This window comes from Tasmannia lanceolata, unplaced genomic scaffold, assembly GCF_043159265.1.
Source record: "Tasmannia lanceolata isolate RefF3 unplaced genomic scaffold, GAP_Taslan_0.1 ptg000019l, whole genome shotgun sequence".
Lineage (NCBI taxonomy): Eukaryota > Viridiplantae > Streptophyta > Magnoliopsida > Canellales > Winteraceae > Tasmannia > Tasmannia lanceolata.
In genome coordinates, this window is record NW_027518696.1 from 10297341 (window position 1) to 10315000 (window position 17660).

Here is a 17660-nt window from a genome sequence, read left to right on the forward strand (position 1 = left end):
GGAAAAGCATTTCGCACGAGAGAACAGCAATCTCAGCTGAATAAATGAATAAGACAAAATCTGCTGAAAAATGAGACTGTTCTCTCATGCAAAAGTCAGCCGCAAAATTGCTCTCTGTGAAATTGCCTAGCAAATCACGTTATCAAATTACCTTTAGAAGATATGCAAAAGGACATGTTCATCTAAGGGTGCAACTCATCCAAATTGCACCCCTGGTTCATCTCATTTTCTTGTTGAGTTTCACTTTCAAGCAAAATCTTAATACCATTTTGTTCTTGCCATGCTCTGCATTATTGGGTTTCTCATTCTAACTATTTTTCCTAATGAAAAGCAATTCATACAAGAGGTGGGATGATAAACTTCATATTCCAAGCATTGGTTATTGATAGAAATACTTTAAGAAATGTACATTAGAAACCACTGGGAGCCTCCTAGGGATACACTGATTAGGCTATCACCAGCACAGACCTGAGTCACACCAAAAATTCAAATTCCTGGCAAGATAGCTAGGAAAAAGAACATACACTCTTAGTTGGAGAAAGAGGTAACATAAAGAATCCCACATCTTCATTTTTTGGATGCACGGAAACCTCCAAATCCCATCATGGCAGCAACATCGGGATCACCCTCCTCAGCGTTCTCCTCCACCGCCTTCTCTTTCTGAGTGCCAAAAATTTCTCAATTAGCAAAAGACTCTTGCCATGCTCAACATTACAAGTTTTATACTAGTAATCGTGTACCCAGAAGATTTATCCAAAAAACAAAAACAAAAATCATGTACCCAGAAATCCAGATCTGCCGGACTATGCGGTCGTTAGGATACATGGATTTTATAAGCTTAAATCATGGATTATAAAATCCATGTATCCAAATGGGCCCTATATGTTTGTCAAGTGGAGTATTCAGTGGTTACCTTCTTTTCTCTCTTCCTTTCTCGCCGCAGGCGCTTCTGTTCCTCCTCCTCTTGTTGCTGTTTTAATATCCTCGCATCTAGATCTGAAATCAAAGATATAGTGATCGATTATATACACAACAATTCAAATGTATGAAAAAATAATGCCAATTGTCATTTCCTTTTGAATTTTTTTCCTTATTTGAGAATCTTTTTAGAACACCCATACAAAAAGGTGTATGGCACGACTGGATTATAGCATTAATTGACAAGGAACTATGCATACCAGCTCCGAAAAAAATTACAATAAAACAAAAATAATGGGAATTTAATTTTGTCATACCCTGCTCTGTAAAGCCGCTTGTGACTTTCCTTTTCTTGAGAACTTCAAATCGTTCTTGGACCTATGAACAGATAATGTACCTTTTGCATATAAGAATGAGTTCTAGAACCATGTGGTATCAATTGAAATGGCCGTTTCATATTTTAATTCTAGAAACACAAAGCTACAATCGCATGGAACCAAGTACAAAGAAAAAACGAGGATAACTCAAGTTGCATGCGAAATCATTACAATTTTACAAAAACGAACAAAATCAAAGCATGCAAAATCATTACAATTTTAGCACAACCTGAAGTTTAATCTTAAATGGCCATCATTTGCATATGTTACCAGGATTTTACAAGAATTCCACCAAAACTTCCATCCGAAACCAACATGTTTCCATTTCCGAAACGCATATAGAAACCGTAACATGAAACCTAGACCCAGTTTACCCAAGGTTTTAATTTCAGTTTCGGATTCGGTTTCGGTCGCCAAGGAAACAAAGTGTTTCTGTTTCGGATGGAAATTTATGTGGAAATCCTGTAAAATCACGAAAACATATGGAAACATGTGCAAATGATAGAATTTAAAGACTAACATTCATAAAATGCTTGAATAAGCACAAATAACCACTGGAAAATCATCACATAAGCAATACAACCGTACATAATGGTTTTAAAACATCTAACACGTAATGAAATACACATCCGCGAGCATGTCTGTTAATTTAGTACATCCAAAATTTTCATGTAAATTATATAAATAATTATAGATAATGCACATTTCACATACTAATACATACTGAAATCGTTTACTACTGTTACAGTGACGATTTTGATTTATGCATTTCAGATCGTTTTGTTTTCTGTTTCGGTTGGCACAAAAACAATTTGTCTTCGGTGAAAATTTCGGTGGAAATCTTATAAATTCACGGAAGCGTAGGCAAATGATGGAATTTTAGGATGAAACTTTCTGAAATGTTAGAATAAGCACAAATATATTCAATAGACCAGCTGAATTTAAAGGTGGGATTTGGGTGGCAATTGTCTGCGGAAATTTAAGGAGTTTAGGGACCAGTTTAAGAGGGTTTTCTATGAATATAGCGGTTTTGGGCATGGTTTTAAATTTCGGCCGAAACGAAACGAAATGACCGAAATATTTTGGTTTCAGCCACGGCCGAAACGAAATTTACATGAAGTCGTTTCTTCACAAGATTTCGGCAAAATTTCAGATTTCGCCGAAATGTTGCAGAAATTTCGTTTTTAGCCATTTTTACAACATTTCCACCGAAATTTTATGAAATTTACATCGGAATAGCCGAAATTTCAACTGAAATTCACACCAAAATTTTAGAAATTTCGGTCAAAATTTTTTTAAAAACGAAATCATTAATTCATTATCATAATTTTTACATGATTTCGGCCGAAGCCGAAACCGAAATTTAAAACCTCGGTTTTGGGTAGGGGATAGGGGCTTCCGGTTTGGGTTTCGGAAGGTGGATGAAGGGGCGGCTTAGATATTGTTTTGGGATGGTTACAGAATAGGTTTAGAAGGGCAAGAAGTTGGGTCTGTTGCACAGGGAAAAAGGATGGTGTTTGGAATGGTTTTGAATCTTTGATGGAGCTGAGATGGAGATGACGAGTTGGATCCTTAGCACTGATACCACTTTGATGTAGGGTCGACGCAACAGAATGCTCTGATACGAGACTGATGTAGGCAAGGGAAGAGAAATAGAAGAAAGAGGAGAAAGAGAAGAGAAGAAGAAGCGAAGAGGAAGAATAGAAGGGGAAGATGGAAGGAGGAAGAAGAGAGAAGAGAAGATTGGAGGGAAGAAAATATGTATTCAATTCAATTAATCATCAAAAGCTAATAATACCTAATACATGAGGGAAAATAAAAGCTCTAAGACGAGACTTATGCAGGCAATTAAAATAGCTTGGAAATAAAGTTTGATGGAAAATAAAATCCCTAAAACTAAAAACAGGGAAATAAAAATCCGAGAAACTGAATACTATGAAAATAAATCCCTAAAAGTCTAATGGGCAAAATATGCCACTTATTGGGCCTCCAATCCACATCATTCCTCCTCAACTTTGGCCATCTCATCCCTTCTTCTACATCTGGCAGTAGGCTTCACCTTCAACAACCACTATGGGAAGGACAGTCTTTGATTCCTCTGCCAATGGAACTATTTCCAATCATGGTCCATGGCTTCTGCCAAACTGATGCAATGCCTCTCTATATCTGACTGTGAAGCCTTGACCCCATCCAGTCTGCCTGGAAATAGTCACTAGTGCCACCTAACTTTTCAATGATTTTCAGTGATCAACAGCTCCTCCCACCGCTCCTATGTCCATTCTTTCTCCATGGGTATCGATACCCACAAATCAGGATTTTCTCAAGGATTTAGTTGTCAAAATGCCTAGAACCATCATGCAGAGCTTCCTCCAATGGCTGAATGACACCCATTTACTTCGAGCACTTGCCCCTTACAAACCCACTCTGCAAAGGTTGCATTTCGATCTCTATATTCCTTCTTTGGCTTCCACAGCTGCCTCTGTAAATGTGACATGTCCCTCTCCCCTCCCGTCGCTTCTATGTCAGTTCTTTCTCCATGGGTACCAAAACCCACAAATCAGGATCTTCTCGAGGATTTGGTTGCCAAACAATGCCTGGAACCACCATGTAGAACTTCCTCCAACGGCTGAACAATACTCATTGACTTTGAGCACTTTCCCAAAACAAACTCATTTTAATGGGAAAGATTGCATCTGTCTCCATATTTCTTCTCTTTCTTCCATGACCACCTCTATAAATTCAACCCCCCCCCCCCCCCCCCCCCCCCAAAAAAAAAAAGAAAAAAGAAAAAAGAAAAAAGAAAAACGGCATACATAATAGCGTTGCCTCTCATTCATTGTTTGTATGCCTTCTTTGATAAGCCAATACCATTTGTGTTGCCCATCCAACATTTGCCCTTTTTGAGATGCAAAGTTCCATGTAGACTCTTTTTTCTTTCTTTCTTTATGTGAATCCTCACCGGAAATAATGCAGAAAGGTGCATATCAAGAGGTTCCACCCACATAATATGTGTATACGTTGTCTTTCACACAATGACCTTGTACATGCCTGACTGGCCATATGTATCCAAATGAATAAGAGGACAATGAAAAAGAACATCATCGATGTTCATCAGACATTTTAGCTTAGAACCAAAACTTAACTTGAGTTTCTCGCAACATGACTTTTTGCAAGAGAGACATCTCATGCATATATTATTAAATAATACTCAACTCAACTAAGCCTTTGTCCCAAACTAGTTGGGGTCGGCTAGAATCCTTTAGAAAATTTTCATGAAGAAGATGAAAGGATCTACCTGGCTCAAATTGACTAAGTCTAAACCTGACACTAGTTGGGTTCGTCTACATGGATCATTTTCTTACATTCTCTCCTATCTAAGGTCATGTTCTCTGTTATGTTCCTCATGCATAAATTATTAAATAATAATAGATATAAAAGAAACAACAAACAATTTACGTTACCTTCTCAAAAAAAAAAAACAACAACAAACAATAGGCTACCGATATCTTCCAAACAATATAATGTACTTTAATGCTTTTTATTCAGACCATTAGTTAATGTCAATGACCGAAAAAGAAATTTATCAGGCCTGTCATGTTTTCACTGCTCAAAAGAAGTCATTGCAGCTAAGTAAACCTACCTGTTGAAGAGATGCCCGTTCTACCCTCATAGACATACCCAAAGCTCTTTGATCTAAAAAAAGCCATCAACAAAACCATCAAGAAGCAAAAAAATTGTTAGAAGAACAGGTCATGAAAGAAATGCACAAAACAGCACATATTGAGAAAATACATACGCTTCTTTCCATTAATATGGTCTAAGTAGTTTGCGGAGTCCTTCACTACACATTCACAAACCCCACAGTAGTATCCAGCCTGCAAGGAAATAAAATGAGGTACTGAGTGCTAACAAGCAAAATGGACAACATAGGAGTAATTCTGCAAAGATTATACTCTTTTTTTTTTTGTTGAATGGTTGCAAAAATTATACTCATAAGTTCAAGTATTTGGAAATGTTTCTCTACCAATTGTCTGTTGATGGGATCTATCATAGTTAGCGAAAACTTCTTAGTTGGATGGGAAGCTCGCTTCCCCATAAGCTTGCGCGGAAGCTAAGTTCTGCTCGCTTCCTAAAATTTAGGGGAAGCGCGCTTCCCACATGCTTCCTATGTGTTTTCTCGCAATTAAGAGTACGCTTCCTATTTAGGGCACGTTTGGATACCATGAATTTTTTTTGTTCATGATAAACTAGTATCTCCAAGTGGTGAGGAGTAGGGCGGGTGAAGTGGCTAAAAAATCAGGAAATTAATGTCTCCCAGTGGCTAAAAAATCAGTCTGATGAAGATGGACGTGTGAGATCGAGGGTGGATGGAAAGATGTTAGGGGGGAAAGAAGAGGGAGGAGAGAACTCTCATGTATGTTTAGAATGAGCCATAAGCTCACTTATATATATATAGAGAGAGAGGAAACTTGGTAATGCCCAAATTACCCTCAAAATCTCTAGACTTTCAAGAGCAAACAAACAGCCCTCCCTCTTCGACTTTATTACAGTTGTACCATTAGTAACTCAAATCACCAAAAACCCTTCAGGTTCAATGATAATTACCAACCTGCCAAACCATAGAGGCAGTCAAACGAACGGCACAAAACCAACAATCTAGCAATCACAGCCATCCAAGCCTGACCTCAAATACTGAAAGTCTGAAACCTTAGAGGTGATACCTTAGGGAACAATCATCTCCTCAACCAGAGCACCGTACTAAATCTCCATCTGACCAGCACGACAACATCACAATCCCATCTAGTCTGCCCTAGACCCACACGATATACACCGAGATGAACTGCTCTAATCCCAAAGAGCACCCATTCACCTCAACATGCACTTGTTCATTTGTCGAGTAAACCAATGCTTTGCAAAACCATTTTCTAAAATAAGCATATCTAATTATATAAATAGATTTAGAAAACAGTTTGCAAAATGACTAATAGAAAACCCGATTAAAATGCCACGGCAGATAAAGAGAAATAAGTGCACGCCATAGCCCAGCCATAGTGTAAATCTCATGAGATCTTCCCCAACCACAATGCTATTCCGTATCGGTCTAACTGCTTTCCCTGCAATGCTCCATAGGTCGAATCGATCACAACCGCAGGTTAGCATGCCAAAGTAGCGAGCATCAGACCTCAACTTCATAGCAAAGCAAAGGGTCCTAAGAGCACAAGGGTTACCTACGAAACCGGCTCCTTACACACGGTGCTAGGTAAAAGGGATTAATCCTGCACCTGTAGGTAGTGGTCTCAAGCACATGTCGCACTCAGTGCACACGCCATGGTGTAAATCTAAAAAGCTCTCAGCTATCCGGAACTAGATATATCGTCATGCGGTTACACCATGCAGGATCAGTCCTCAACGACTATAAGGCTCATTCGACTAATCTCGGGAATACCTTATTATGGCTCTGAAACAGGTCAATCATCCTGATCTCCTATGGAACCAGGGCGGCCAATTATCTCCTCGCACATCCCAGATGTCGAGGCGATGTATTACCTCCTCATAATCGGCCTCATCCCGCACATCCCAAATGTCGGGGCTGGTCTATGCCGTATGAGTAGCAGACAATACCTGTTGACGATCATTAATTAATCTCAACAATTAATTAAATCCATCTATTTACTTAACATGTATCTCCACAGTAATGCAATAATAAGCAAACACAAGCTTCTACAGATTAAGCAAAAATAATCACAATTATTATCATGCTTAAAATAGCTAGCATTCACCATATCCAAGCAAAATTGACTAAAAGGCCACACCAATGTCTAACATAAATAACCTTCTTATCCACTTCCAAGAAATCCACAACCTGGCATAACAAATAATATTGAACATATATACTTGAACGAGAACAGTTGACAACTTGAAAAGTGACCGCAAACTAATGGAAAGCTAAGACAATGTTCATTTGTTCTAACCATAATATCTGACAAAAGTATTTTTTAAATTTGACATCAACCTCCAGCATATAAATCCAATTATGTACCACATCACTTGGCAGTAAAATATTTCAATCCCCTTCTGACCATAATATCCAACAAAAATATTTTGAAATTTGACATCAACCATCATCATTAAATTCAATGATGTACCACATCACTTGGCAGTAAAAAAATTCAAGTCCCTCTGAAAATCTGGCTAACAAATTGCTTTGTAAAATCTTCCATATCCACAAAGCTAATTTTTTTAGCTGAAACTTTGGCATTACAGCTCTCAGTGAATCTCCCATATATTCGAAGTTTGTAACATTGAACGCAAGGAAAAAAGCAATCCCTCAGGCCCTCTATTATTGTTCCATATACGCCAACAACTTAGGTCCATGTCAACCCACCCATCTGTGCATCCCATATTATGCATATTAGATTAGGCTTTTCAGGAAAACAAATTAGATCCGCGAAACAGAATACAAGAGGAACATCACCTTACATCATGCCAAAACTTCAGAAAACATCAATTACATACCTTGTACTTTGAGTAATCAAATAATCCTTTGCAGATTTAATACCATTTCAGTCCAACAACCAAGCAAATCGAAATACCCCTTCTTCACATTTGGATTATATCACTTGAACATAAATCTGTACCTTGAACCCCAGAATCATGGTTTTAAATTTCGACCGAAATCCATCAAAACCGAAATCAAAATCACACATAATGGAAACGGTACATTTTTTCAGCCGAAATTTCGAAATTTCAAAGTTTTTTTCCGAAATTTTAGGATATCGACCAAAAATCTTGATTTTTTTAATTTTTTGCTATACCGGCGGTCATGACCGCCAGTAAAAGGAGATTTTAATTATTTAATATTTTCTCGAAATTTTGGCCAAAATATTGTATGGAATAAAATATTGTTTTAAATGGTTTCGTCGGATTTTGGCCGAAAATTTGGTTTCTGTGAGGACTGAAACGCATTCCGAAACCAAAATTTGAAACCATTCCCAGAATTTGTGGGATCAAAGAATCCTTGATAGACTCCCTTCAAATCATTCCAAATAGATGAAACCCTTCAATCCAACAACTATGGTAAAATAAAAAATCACATATCATTGGCTTCAATTACTTGTTGACATGGATTTTTTTTTTAAAGGAACTTGTTGACATAGATAGCCTTCATTTGTTTCGAATGGTAACAAGATCCTTATGAAGCAAAATACCAAAGCGTGTAAGGGAAGCTCCAAGACCGGCCTCAAGCAAAGGAAACATAACAGACAAGGAAAAAGTATACAAAAAAACTCAGAAAACGTCCACTATAGGAAATGACTCGGAAATAATAATAGGATCTCTAGGGAGACCCTCCTGAACCAAATAATCTGCAACTCATTAGCTCACTGAAAGATAAGGGCAAAAAGTGATACTATGACGATGGCTAGTAGTACCACCAACAATCTCCTCAATAGTGTCTACAAATCTCTAGGGTAACTCTACTTAGATAGCCTAAGTCTTGAGCACAACCACTACAATATTTCCCCAATAGTGCTGCCAAGTTGTGATCCAACATTGGGTGCCTGATTCGCCCACATTCTTGAATTTTGACTGCCACCCCAGCTCAAATTCAACCAGATTAATTTTCATCGTCTCTCAACGGTCAATGCAACCCTATTAGAAATTATGATACCTAGATACTATACGGATACAGATACGGATATAGGACACACATACCGATGAGCCATGAGATAAGACAGAAGACATCAATAAAAATATATCATAGAACTTAAATAGAATTGTTATAGACGAAGGAATTACTGATAAATTTAAAATAGCATTTGTAAGACTGACATATAAGTTATAATTACAAATCTAAAGACACTAACAAGCAAAAAACATAGTAGTTTTTTTCTGGTAGGGAACCTGGGATTGAACCTCCGACCTCCAGGTTGAAGAACAAAGCCTTGACCATTGAGCTAGAGGCTCAATCCCTAAAAACATAATAGTTAATTCGAATAGAGATGACTGTGTATGAAACAAGACAATTATTTGACCCAAAAAAGTATCCATGAAGCATTTCGTGTTGTGTTGAACAGGATATGTTGGGCCGACAGAAGCATCCAACCATAGTAAGTTAGAAAGCTACGGATGTTAAGACAGGTAGCAGTTTTAAGCTGTTTAGTCACTTTGTTGTAAGTTCAAGGGCGAGTCCATAATATGTTTTTTCTCCATGTGATCATTGAAATAAATGTGACCTACAAGCCAAAATACAAATTGTACAAGTTGATAAGCAACGCCAACACCTTCAACTAAGTTAGGACTCTAAGGGGGCTTAGAATTCTCTTTGAGAAAAAGATGATTACGGAAAAATTACCAACCAGTTTATCGCCAGAGGAGAAAGGATAAACATAAATCCCGTAAAAGAGGCATCGCCTAACTATCCCATCATACATAATAAAAACACCTCATCACCAAGACTTGACCCCACCAGCTAACAAACATTCACTCATGGTTGGTTTCAATTCCCAACAGCTAAATGCATCATGTTAAGCTTCAAAGCCCAATGAATGCCCCAGAATTTTAGAATATGAAAATCTTGTGCAAAAACAACAAACCATCCATGATTGAATTCATTGAAACTCTGCAAAACCAAACCCTGAAGACGCGAAAGCATCACCGCAAAACCTCCTCTACATAGTTCCGATCTTGCTTAAACCTTCCCAAAATTATGATTATCAGTTTCCATGCTTGAGGGTGAGACTTTGGTTTGTAGAAGACCTAACACCTTACTGTATATGACCATACGAGCAATTAATTTCTCTCCAAAAATCAAATATGGAGGGCTCACATACAAGATAACTTAAACTTAGAAATACATTGGGATAAAAAGTTTCAAATATGTGGGCTGATTTCTGAAAGACTATCATGAAGAAATAGTGGATTGATTTATCACAACAATTCATATAACCAACAATGCAACAAAAGCGATGTGCTTATTCAACAATATATCCTACAATAAGTAAATTGTAAAGAAATTACCTGTTGGCTTAAAGGTGCTATTGGAGTGACAACCTGCAACAACAAACACCAAAATTAGGAAATATGTGAGAAGAGGGAAGGAAGAAATATGCAAGCAAGAGGAAAGGAACTCTAACTCCCAATTTAGTACTAATCAACTGCATAGGAAGGGTATGTTGCTTGTTTTTCAGTTCTTTTATAATACTTTTATGGTTGAAGCGGATTTTGGTGTTTGTGATCAGCCACAACTGGATTTATTTATTTTTGAATGGTGCCACAACTGGATTTAAAACAGTCTTTTTTGGGGGCTTGCCAGAAAAATTGCACAGGGCTTGCCAGAAAAATTGCACGCACGCACACACACACACACACAAAAACTTAGGTGATTGTGTTTGTCACTGGTAAGCCAAGTTTTCCCACAAAAACTCTCGGGCGTGGAAGAGTGGTTTGGGTTTAGTTATGAGAAGAAATCTCAAGGATAATGAGTTTCAGTCTCCTGGAATTACTTTTCTTTGAATGGTAATTCATCAGGAATTATTTTTTAGAAACATCTCCCATTTGTTTTCAAAAAGCGATAAGATGATTTGGGTTTAAAATCCCCAATGCAAGTTTTTAGTTCAATTTTTTTAGACCTTCTTTAGGGAAGGGTGGTGATTCTTTTTTTTTTTTTATCAGATAATTGCATTGCAAAAGTAAATTTTTTTTTTTTAAAACAGATAATAGCATTGCAAAAGTAAAATTCAGATTACAAGAGGAAGAGTTGTACTTCAATAACCAGCAAGTAGTGCTCTAGCTTCCGCCTCGTTTGAGTCTATTACTCCACATGGACCGGAGGAGAACCTAAGAGTTATTCCTTCATGATCAAGGGAAGGGCGATTTTTCAAAGACATTAGGGGTGTCAATGGATGATCAAGACAGTCCGATGGACTATCCGAATCCGAAATTTAATGGACATGACCTAGACACACTACTAGGATCTATAGACATATTTCGGATCCCGATCATAGGATTCGAAAAAATTACCGATCGGATCCAGACAACTAATAAAAGCCCGCGGGACAGCCCGAAATCTGATATTATTACATTATTTTATTAAAATACCCTTCAATCTTTATAACATCAGGTATTATTTCAAGGGGTTTTTAGTAAAAATAAGCCATATCTATTTTCTGAGTGATTTCTGTTTGCAGTATTGTGCCATTCATCCACCTCAAGTCTCGAGTTCTCTTCTATTCCTTCTCTAACCATTGACTTTCAGTCTCTAATCTGCTGTGTTGTTGCCGTTGCAACTTGCCCTCTCTGTCTTTTGAGAATTTTAACTGTGTACAACATAAGTAGGACCTACTTGGACACTACGATGGACAGTCCGATTTGAAAGGGCTCGGAACTGAGAAGTAGGATGCGAAGAACACTCTGAATCCGATCAGACCGATAAAGGATTTAAATGGATCATGGCTGAGACATAGGTGGATCCAATCCGAAGTGGGTCCGTTGACACCCCTAATAGACATTGACCAAGTTGTGGCTTGCTTTTATTCCTTCAAGGGTTCACCTTTCTGGGTGGCACCATTGCAGTGCGGAGGAAGATAAATTTTATTGACAAATCGAAAAGAAAATGCTTAAAGTTGGCACAATGAGTCAGGCTCGCAGCCATCTCTTTATTAACTGTGAAGTGAAAATATTGTTGTAGATCGCTATTTTAAAGTGGTTTAGATTCACGGATTTTTCCAGCTTCCACTTCCAATTTACTTAAAGAGTGGAGCATGCCTTTTGCGGTGATAAAGGCACACTGGGAACATGGAATGAGAGAAATAGAAGGATTTTTTAGAACAAGGTATACGCTATTGGAAGGCAATGTTCTAAATTTTGATTTCGGCTGGGTTTTGGACGCCACGGAAATGGAAAGCTTTCGATTTCAGTTGGAAATTTCAGTGGAAATCCTGTAAAACCATGTAAACATATGGCGACATATGCAAATGATAGAATATAAAGATGAAACTTTAAAAAATGCGAGAAAAAACACAAATACACACTTAAAAATCTTCACATAAGCAAGACAAGACAAGGATCTATAATGGTTTAAAAACATTGAACACCTAGTGACATTCACTATTGAACATAATTTAGAACATACCAAATTTCACATGTAAATCTAATGAATATTTATAAATAATGCATGCACCACATTTCGCATGCAATTCATATAAAAATAATTATGTAGGCAACATACAATATAGTATACGGCTATTACACTTAAGATTTTGGATTAGACATTTCGGCCAATTTGGTTTCGGTGATGATAGGGATGGAAACGGAAACATTTCGGTCGTTTTGTGTCGGTTCAATTGAAATTTGAAACCTTGTTAGAAGGATTGTTAAGGACGTCAGACGTGGGAAGCTTATTTATGAATGGGGAAATTATGGAGGAAAGGCTTTTGGGATTGATTGGTTTATGGTCTAAGATCTTTATAGAAGTTGGGAAAATAAACTTCATAGAAATCCCTCAAAGAAGAGCTGTCAAGATGGTTTCCTCCTAATTCAAACATACTCAACTTTGGTTGAAGTTCTTCAAGAAATTTGGGGCCAATGGAGGTGGAGAGAGTAAAAAGGGAGAGATCGAAGGTTTTTGAAGTACTAGTGATATTAGGACTTAATGGAGGCATCCTCAAGTCTCAACAACCTATAGCTCTTGAATGGTCAGTTGTTTGAGTAGTTAACCCAATATAACAGCTATTTCTTTTCTTTTTTCTTTTTTTTTGACTGAATGTAACAGCCATTTGTAGTAGTCAATATAACACTATAACCAATTAATCAGCAGGCATCCAGCTCAATTTGCTTGAAGTTTTCATTCACCAACCCACCATTCCATCGAAATTTCAATCTCAAGTTCTCAACACCTATTCAAAGACCACAAAGAATATGAACCGTGCCATAAAACATTAAGTAAAATAAGAACTTCCCAAACAAAATGACAACCACCAAAAATTATCTACTTAGTGCAAATAATCAGCCGATCCCAAAAGGAGACATAGTCATGTGAAACATCACACAACATATAATTAGTGCTTAACAACAACAAAAGTGTAAGACAGAACATGAGAAAAATGGAATCACAACTTTAGCAATAACAGCAGAAGTGGCTAACCTGGGTTTTTCCCAAACGGGAATTGAGGTCTACTTCAAAATCCCTGTGCTTCAAGGGTTTCCTTTGAACTGGAGGACCTTTTGCTAAGCATGTAAAGATGATGTTCAACAAAAAAATGTATCAGTTAGATAGGTTTGTCCTAGGAAAAATCATCTTACAAGTTACAAACCTACAATCCACTTGTTTCAAGTTTTGTTAAGGTGCAGAGAACATGAACAGGGAGAAAAAAAACATAGAGCCTTACATTTGGATTTAAAGTGCCCCTCTTCCTCCTAAATCACAATCCAAAGTAACACAGGTAAGTTGAAATGAAGTACAAAATCATTGATGACTTAAACCATAGGTGGAAAAGTACATCCTAACCTCCTGCTCCCGTTCACGGGCTCGTTCCAAATATTCTTCTCGGTTCCATTTCCTTCTATAGGTGTTGTCAACTCCACCAGCCTGTATATAAAAAAGAAAAATAATAAATGATGCTATCTTCCATCCTATTTTAACATGCTAGAACAGAAAGATATGTCATTATAGTAAGATTTTTTCAAATAATGGAACTCACATTAGTGTTTGACTGAGCCATTGCAAGTATATATATATATATATATGAGAAAACTGTTGGTGCGCTTAAGCTCACCATTTTTTTGGTGCGCTTAAGTTGTTATAACGCCTCCCATTCGTTTAAATGTTTGGGTCCCGCTTAAGCGCACCAATGGGAGGCGTTATAACAACTTAAGCGCACCAAAAAAATGGTGCACTTAAGCTCACCAACAGCTCTCTCTCTCTCTCTCTCTCTCTCTCTCTCTCTCTCTCTCTCTCTCTCTCTATATATATATATATATATATATATATATATATATATATCGGAAAAGTGTTCCTACTCGGTCGAGTAGATAAGCTTATCTACTCGGTCGGGTTAAAAACAGTGGGGGCCCACATTGTTTGGGTGATCCATACCATTCATTTGAAAGGCCCTTACCTACATAGGGTGCCCACAAAAAATCAGATCCATAGGATCATCATAACCCATTCAAATGTGGAGGGAAAAATGGATAGACACAATTTGTCCACAAAACTGCCCATTTTCCCTCCATTGTTGGATGGGTTAGGATGATCCTATGGGGCTGATTTTTTGTGGACACCCTATCTAGGTAAGGACCTTTCAAATGAATGGTTTGGATCACCCAAAAAATGTGGGCCCCCATTGTTTTTAGCCGACCGAGTAGATAAGCTTATCTACTCGACCGAGTACGCTCACTTTTCCCTATATATATATATATATATATATATATATATATATATATATATATATATATATAAGAGTAACATATGATGAGAAATTATATGACGAAAGGCCGTATAAACACTTAAAGGTGGTACGACAGAAGTACCACCCTTGATATTTGATCCAACAGCAGCTCCTCAAAATGTGAGCTGCTGTTGGATCAAACATCAAGGATGGGATGATGGGTAAGTGTTTATACGGCCCTTCATCATATAATTTCTCACATATGACATAATGCTATCTTCCATCCTATTTTAATTTGGTAGAACGGGAAGATATATGTCATTAATATTTTTCAAATAATGGAACTCACATTACTGTTTGCCTGAGCCATTGCAATTAAATCTTATGACAGATACTTTTCTCTGCTGAGCAAGCTAAATAATAGTGCCGGATCATTCAATAGCATAGTCACTGTCAGACACCTGCACAGAGATCTTGAGAATTAAAAATACTAGAGACCTACAGAGAATTTGTGCAGCACTGCAACCTAACCACACAACAAAGAAACGCAGTCAGCAACACACATAGAAAGGTGCAAGTCTTGTTAAAAGTGAAATAAACATACTCCCAAGTAAGGGGAAAACAAGACAATTCTTAGCAGAAAGACTCATAATAAGTACCTTACATAAAATAGTGTCATAAAATCCAATTTCTGAGGACTTTATCAGGAAGTATTGGCACTATAGAATGAGTATTGTCTGATAAAAAGACATCGGACGATATCTCTCAGATTTGTTTACTCACATACAACCCTTTATTGTCCTTGTTTTTTAGTGGCCCTTTTATTTCCCTTATTTAAGATGTTTCATCTAAGATACGGTGAGTATAGGATGAAATAGTGTGCATGTCGGATGATACGGTCTGACACACACCTACTCCACAAGTGAATCAAAAATGCCACAGATGAACAGGAGAAACCAAAGACCCCTTATCTGTGTGCCTAGCAAACATAGATGAGTTCGCCTGCTGCGATTCGATCCGCAATGCTGAACTTCTCAAGCCAAGCACCCCCTAAGGATTCATTCTAAAAAATCTTTGGAAAAAAAAAAACTTCCAATTCTTAGAGGAAGGTCTCTCATAATTAGTATCTCGCATAGAATAAGTATTGCCATAAAAAATAAGTATCTTACATAAATAATGTCATAAAAAAAGGGGGGAATCCAAATACTGAGGACTCTATCAAGATTCAAGAAGTACTGCCACTATAGGCATAAATATTGTCCGATAAAAGGACATCGGGTGGTATCTCCTAGTTTTGTTTACTACCCAAGACATGATACAGGGTAATATCGCATACAACCCTTTATTGCCCTTATCTTTTTTATGTCCCCTTTGTTTCCCTAATTCAAGGTGTTACATCTAAGATACAGTGCGTATCAGATGAAATAGTGTGCACGTCGGATGATACGGTTGGGCACACACCTAACCCACAAGTGTATCACAAATGCCACCGAGAAGCAGGGAAAAACAAAAACTCATTCGCTGGGTGCCTAACAAACATTGATGAGCCCGCACTGATACGAGTCAATCCGCAATGCTGAACTTTTCAAACCAAGCACCCCCTACAGATTGACTCTGAAAATCTTTGGGGAAAAAAACTTCATTTGATTCCTCGATTGATAAATAGAAGCAATATTGGTTGGGCTTCACATGACATCAATCAAAGAGAGTGATGCTAATTTTTCAAATTCAGAAAAGAAAAGGGTATGAAAAGACAAACCAATAATAGCATGAATAAACTATGAATATACCAGGTCCCTAGCACGCGACTAATACTTGATCCTTTATTCATTCAAAGAATTCATTAGCCGTGGCCTCCTTGGATGTAGCAAGACTGAATTTAGACGTGACCTGGCCCAAAATTAGATTACACACAGAACATTTCTTGTTTGAAATGGTTGTAGTCAATTGTGAAATTCTTTACCCAATGCAGTCCTGATCCTTCCAAATAACCTACCCAGAGGAAAGTTTGATAGATATACACTTTGTAATTTTCAGTAAGATTCCTGGTAGATATAATAAGTTACAGAAATAGATAATTCTCCATGGTCCCTCATCTTAGTTGGTGAGTCTTCATACTGTTCAGTAAAGACATCTTTATGAAGAGCAATTATTTCACGCAGCCTACTTCCTGAATCTAACAAAGAATGCTCCCAATTTAAAATAGGCACGTAGCAGTTTAACCATTCAAAATAAAATCCCAATGCATTAAAAAATCCCAATTTGATGGTACATGCATCTCTTACATCTTTAGAATCCAAAGAAAACCTGTTTGGATATTTCCACGATTTTTCCTGCCCAGGCAAGAATATTGAATAGTGCCATATAATAATGGTTCGTCTTTTAGAGCGTAGCTTCACGAGAATTCCTAGTAGCAACTCTAAGACAAATATGTCCGTTAATAGAGCAAGACTAGGCTTTTGTTCTCGGTCTCATCACATCCCACAAATGGACAGCAGGTGCACTAGTAAGGCAGTAACCAAGGAAGGCCAACACAAGCTAAGGCCCAGTTCGTTCAAGATTATGACAACAGATGGTTAGCCCCCAAACCGATTATTGGACTCAAATTACATTTTTTGAGTCGAATAATCGGTTTGGGGGCTCAACATCGGTTGTCATAATCTCAAACGAACAGGGCCTAAGGAAGCACTAATGCTACACAAATCAGACAATCACTTAAAACAAGATGTCTGAACCGCATGTCTGGGCACGTTCAATTGGAATCATACATTTTTTTGGTTTGCTTTAATCCACCAACCTCAGTTTTTGCAAAACCAATTAAACTGTACGCTTCCTCCATTCATGATGAGGCCCACCAAAGTCAACTTAAACTCACTCCAAATTTCGATTAAAATCCACCATAGGCCCCCTAAATTATAACAATATCCACTACCAAGTTTCTGCCTAGAAAATTCCTAAAGATCCTTAAAAACTAATTCAG

At 37.5% G+C, this 17660-nt stretch overlaps 1 protein-coding gene across 3 annotated transcripts in view; it reads right to left on the reverse strand.

The window, feature by feature from the left end:
* Positions 1–352: 352 nt before the first annotated feature.
* LOC143852646 (C2H2 and C2HC zinc fingers superfamily protein) overlaps positions 353–17660 on the reverse strand; it is an 18093-nt gene continuing 785 nt past the window's right edge. For 2 of the 3 annotated variants that reach the window (XM_077362145.1, XM_077362146.1), the window contains exons 2-11: positions 15030–15141; positions 13801–13881; positions 13682–13709; positions 13438–13520; positions 10314–10346; positions 5092–5170; positions 4936–4988; positions 1236–1296; positions 914–996; positions 353–660 (exon numbers count right to left, since the gene is read on the reverse strand). In XM_077362145.1, the coding sequence (XP_077218260.1) occupies positions 568–660; positions 914–996; positions 1236–1296; positions 4936–4988; positions 5092–5170; positions 10314–10346; positions 13438–13520; positions 13682–13709; positions 13801–13881; positions 15030–15050 (615 nt within the window). In that variant the 5' untranslated portion in view covers positions 15051–15141 and the 3' untranslated portion in view covers positions 353–567. Of the gene's footprint in view, positions 661–913; positions 997–1235; positions 1297–4935; positions 4989–5091; positions 5171–10313; positions 10347–13437; positions 13521–13681; positions 13710–13800; positions 13882–15029; positions 15207–17660 lie in introns of all 3 variants that reach the window. The other variant, XM_077362147.1, reaches the window with a different exon arrangement.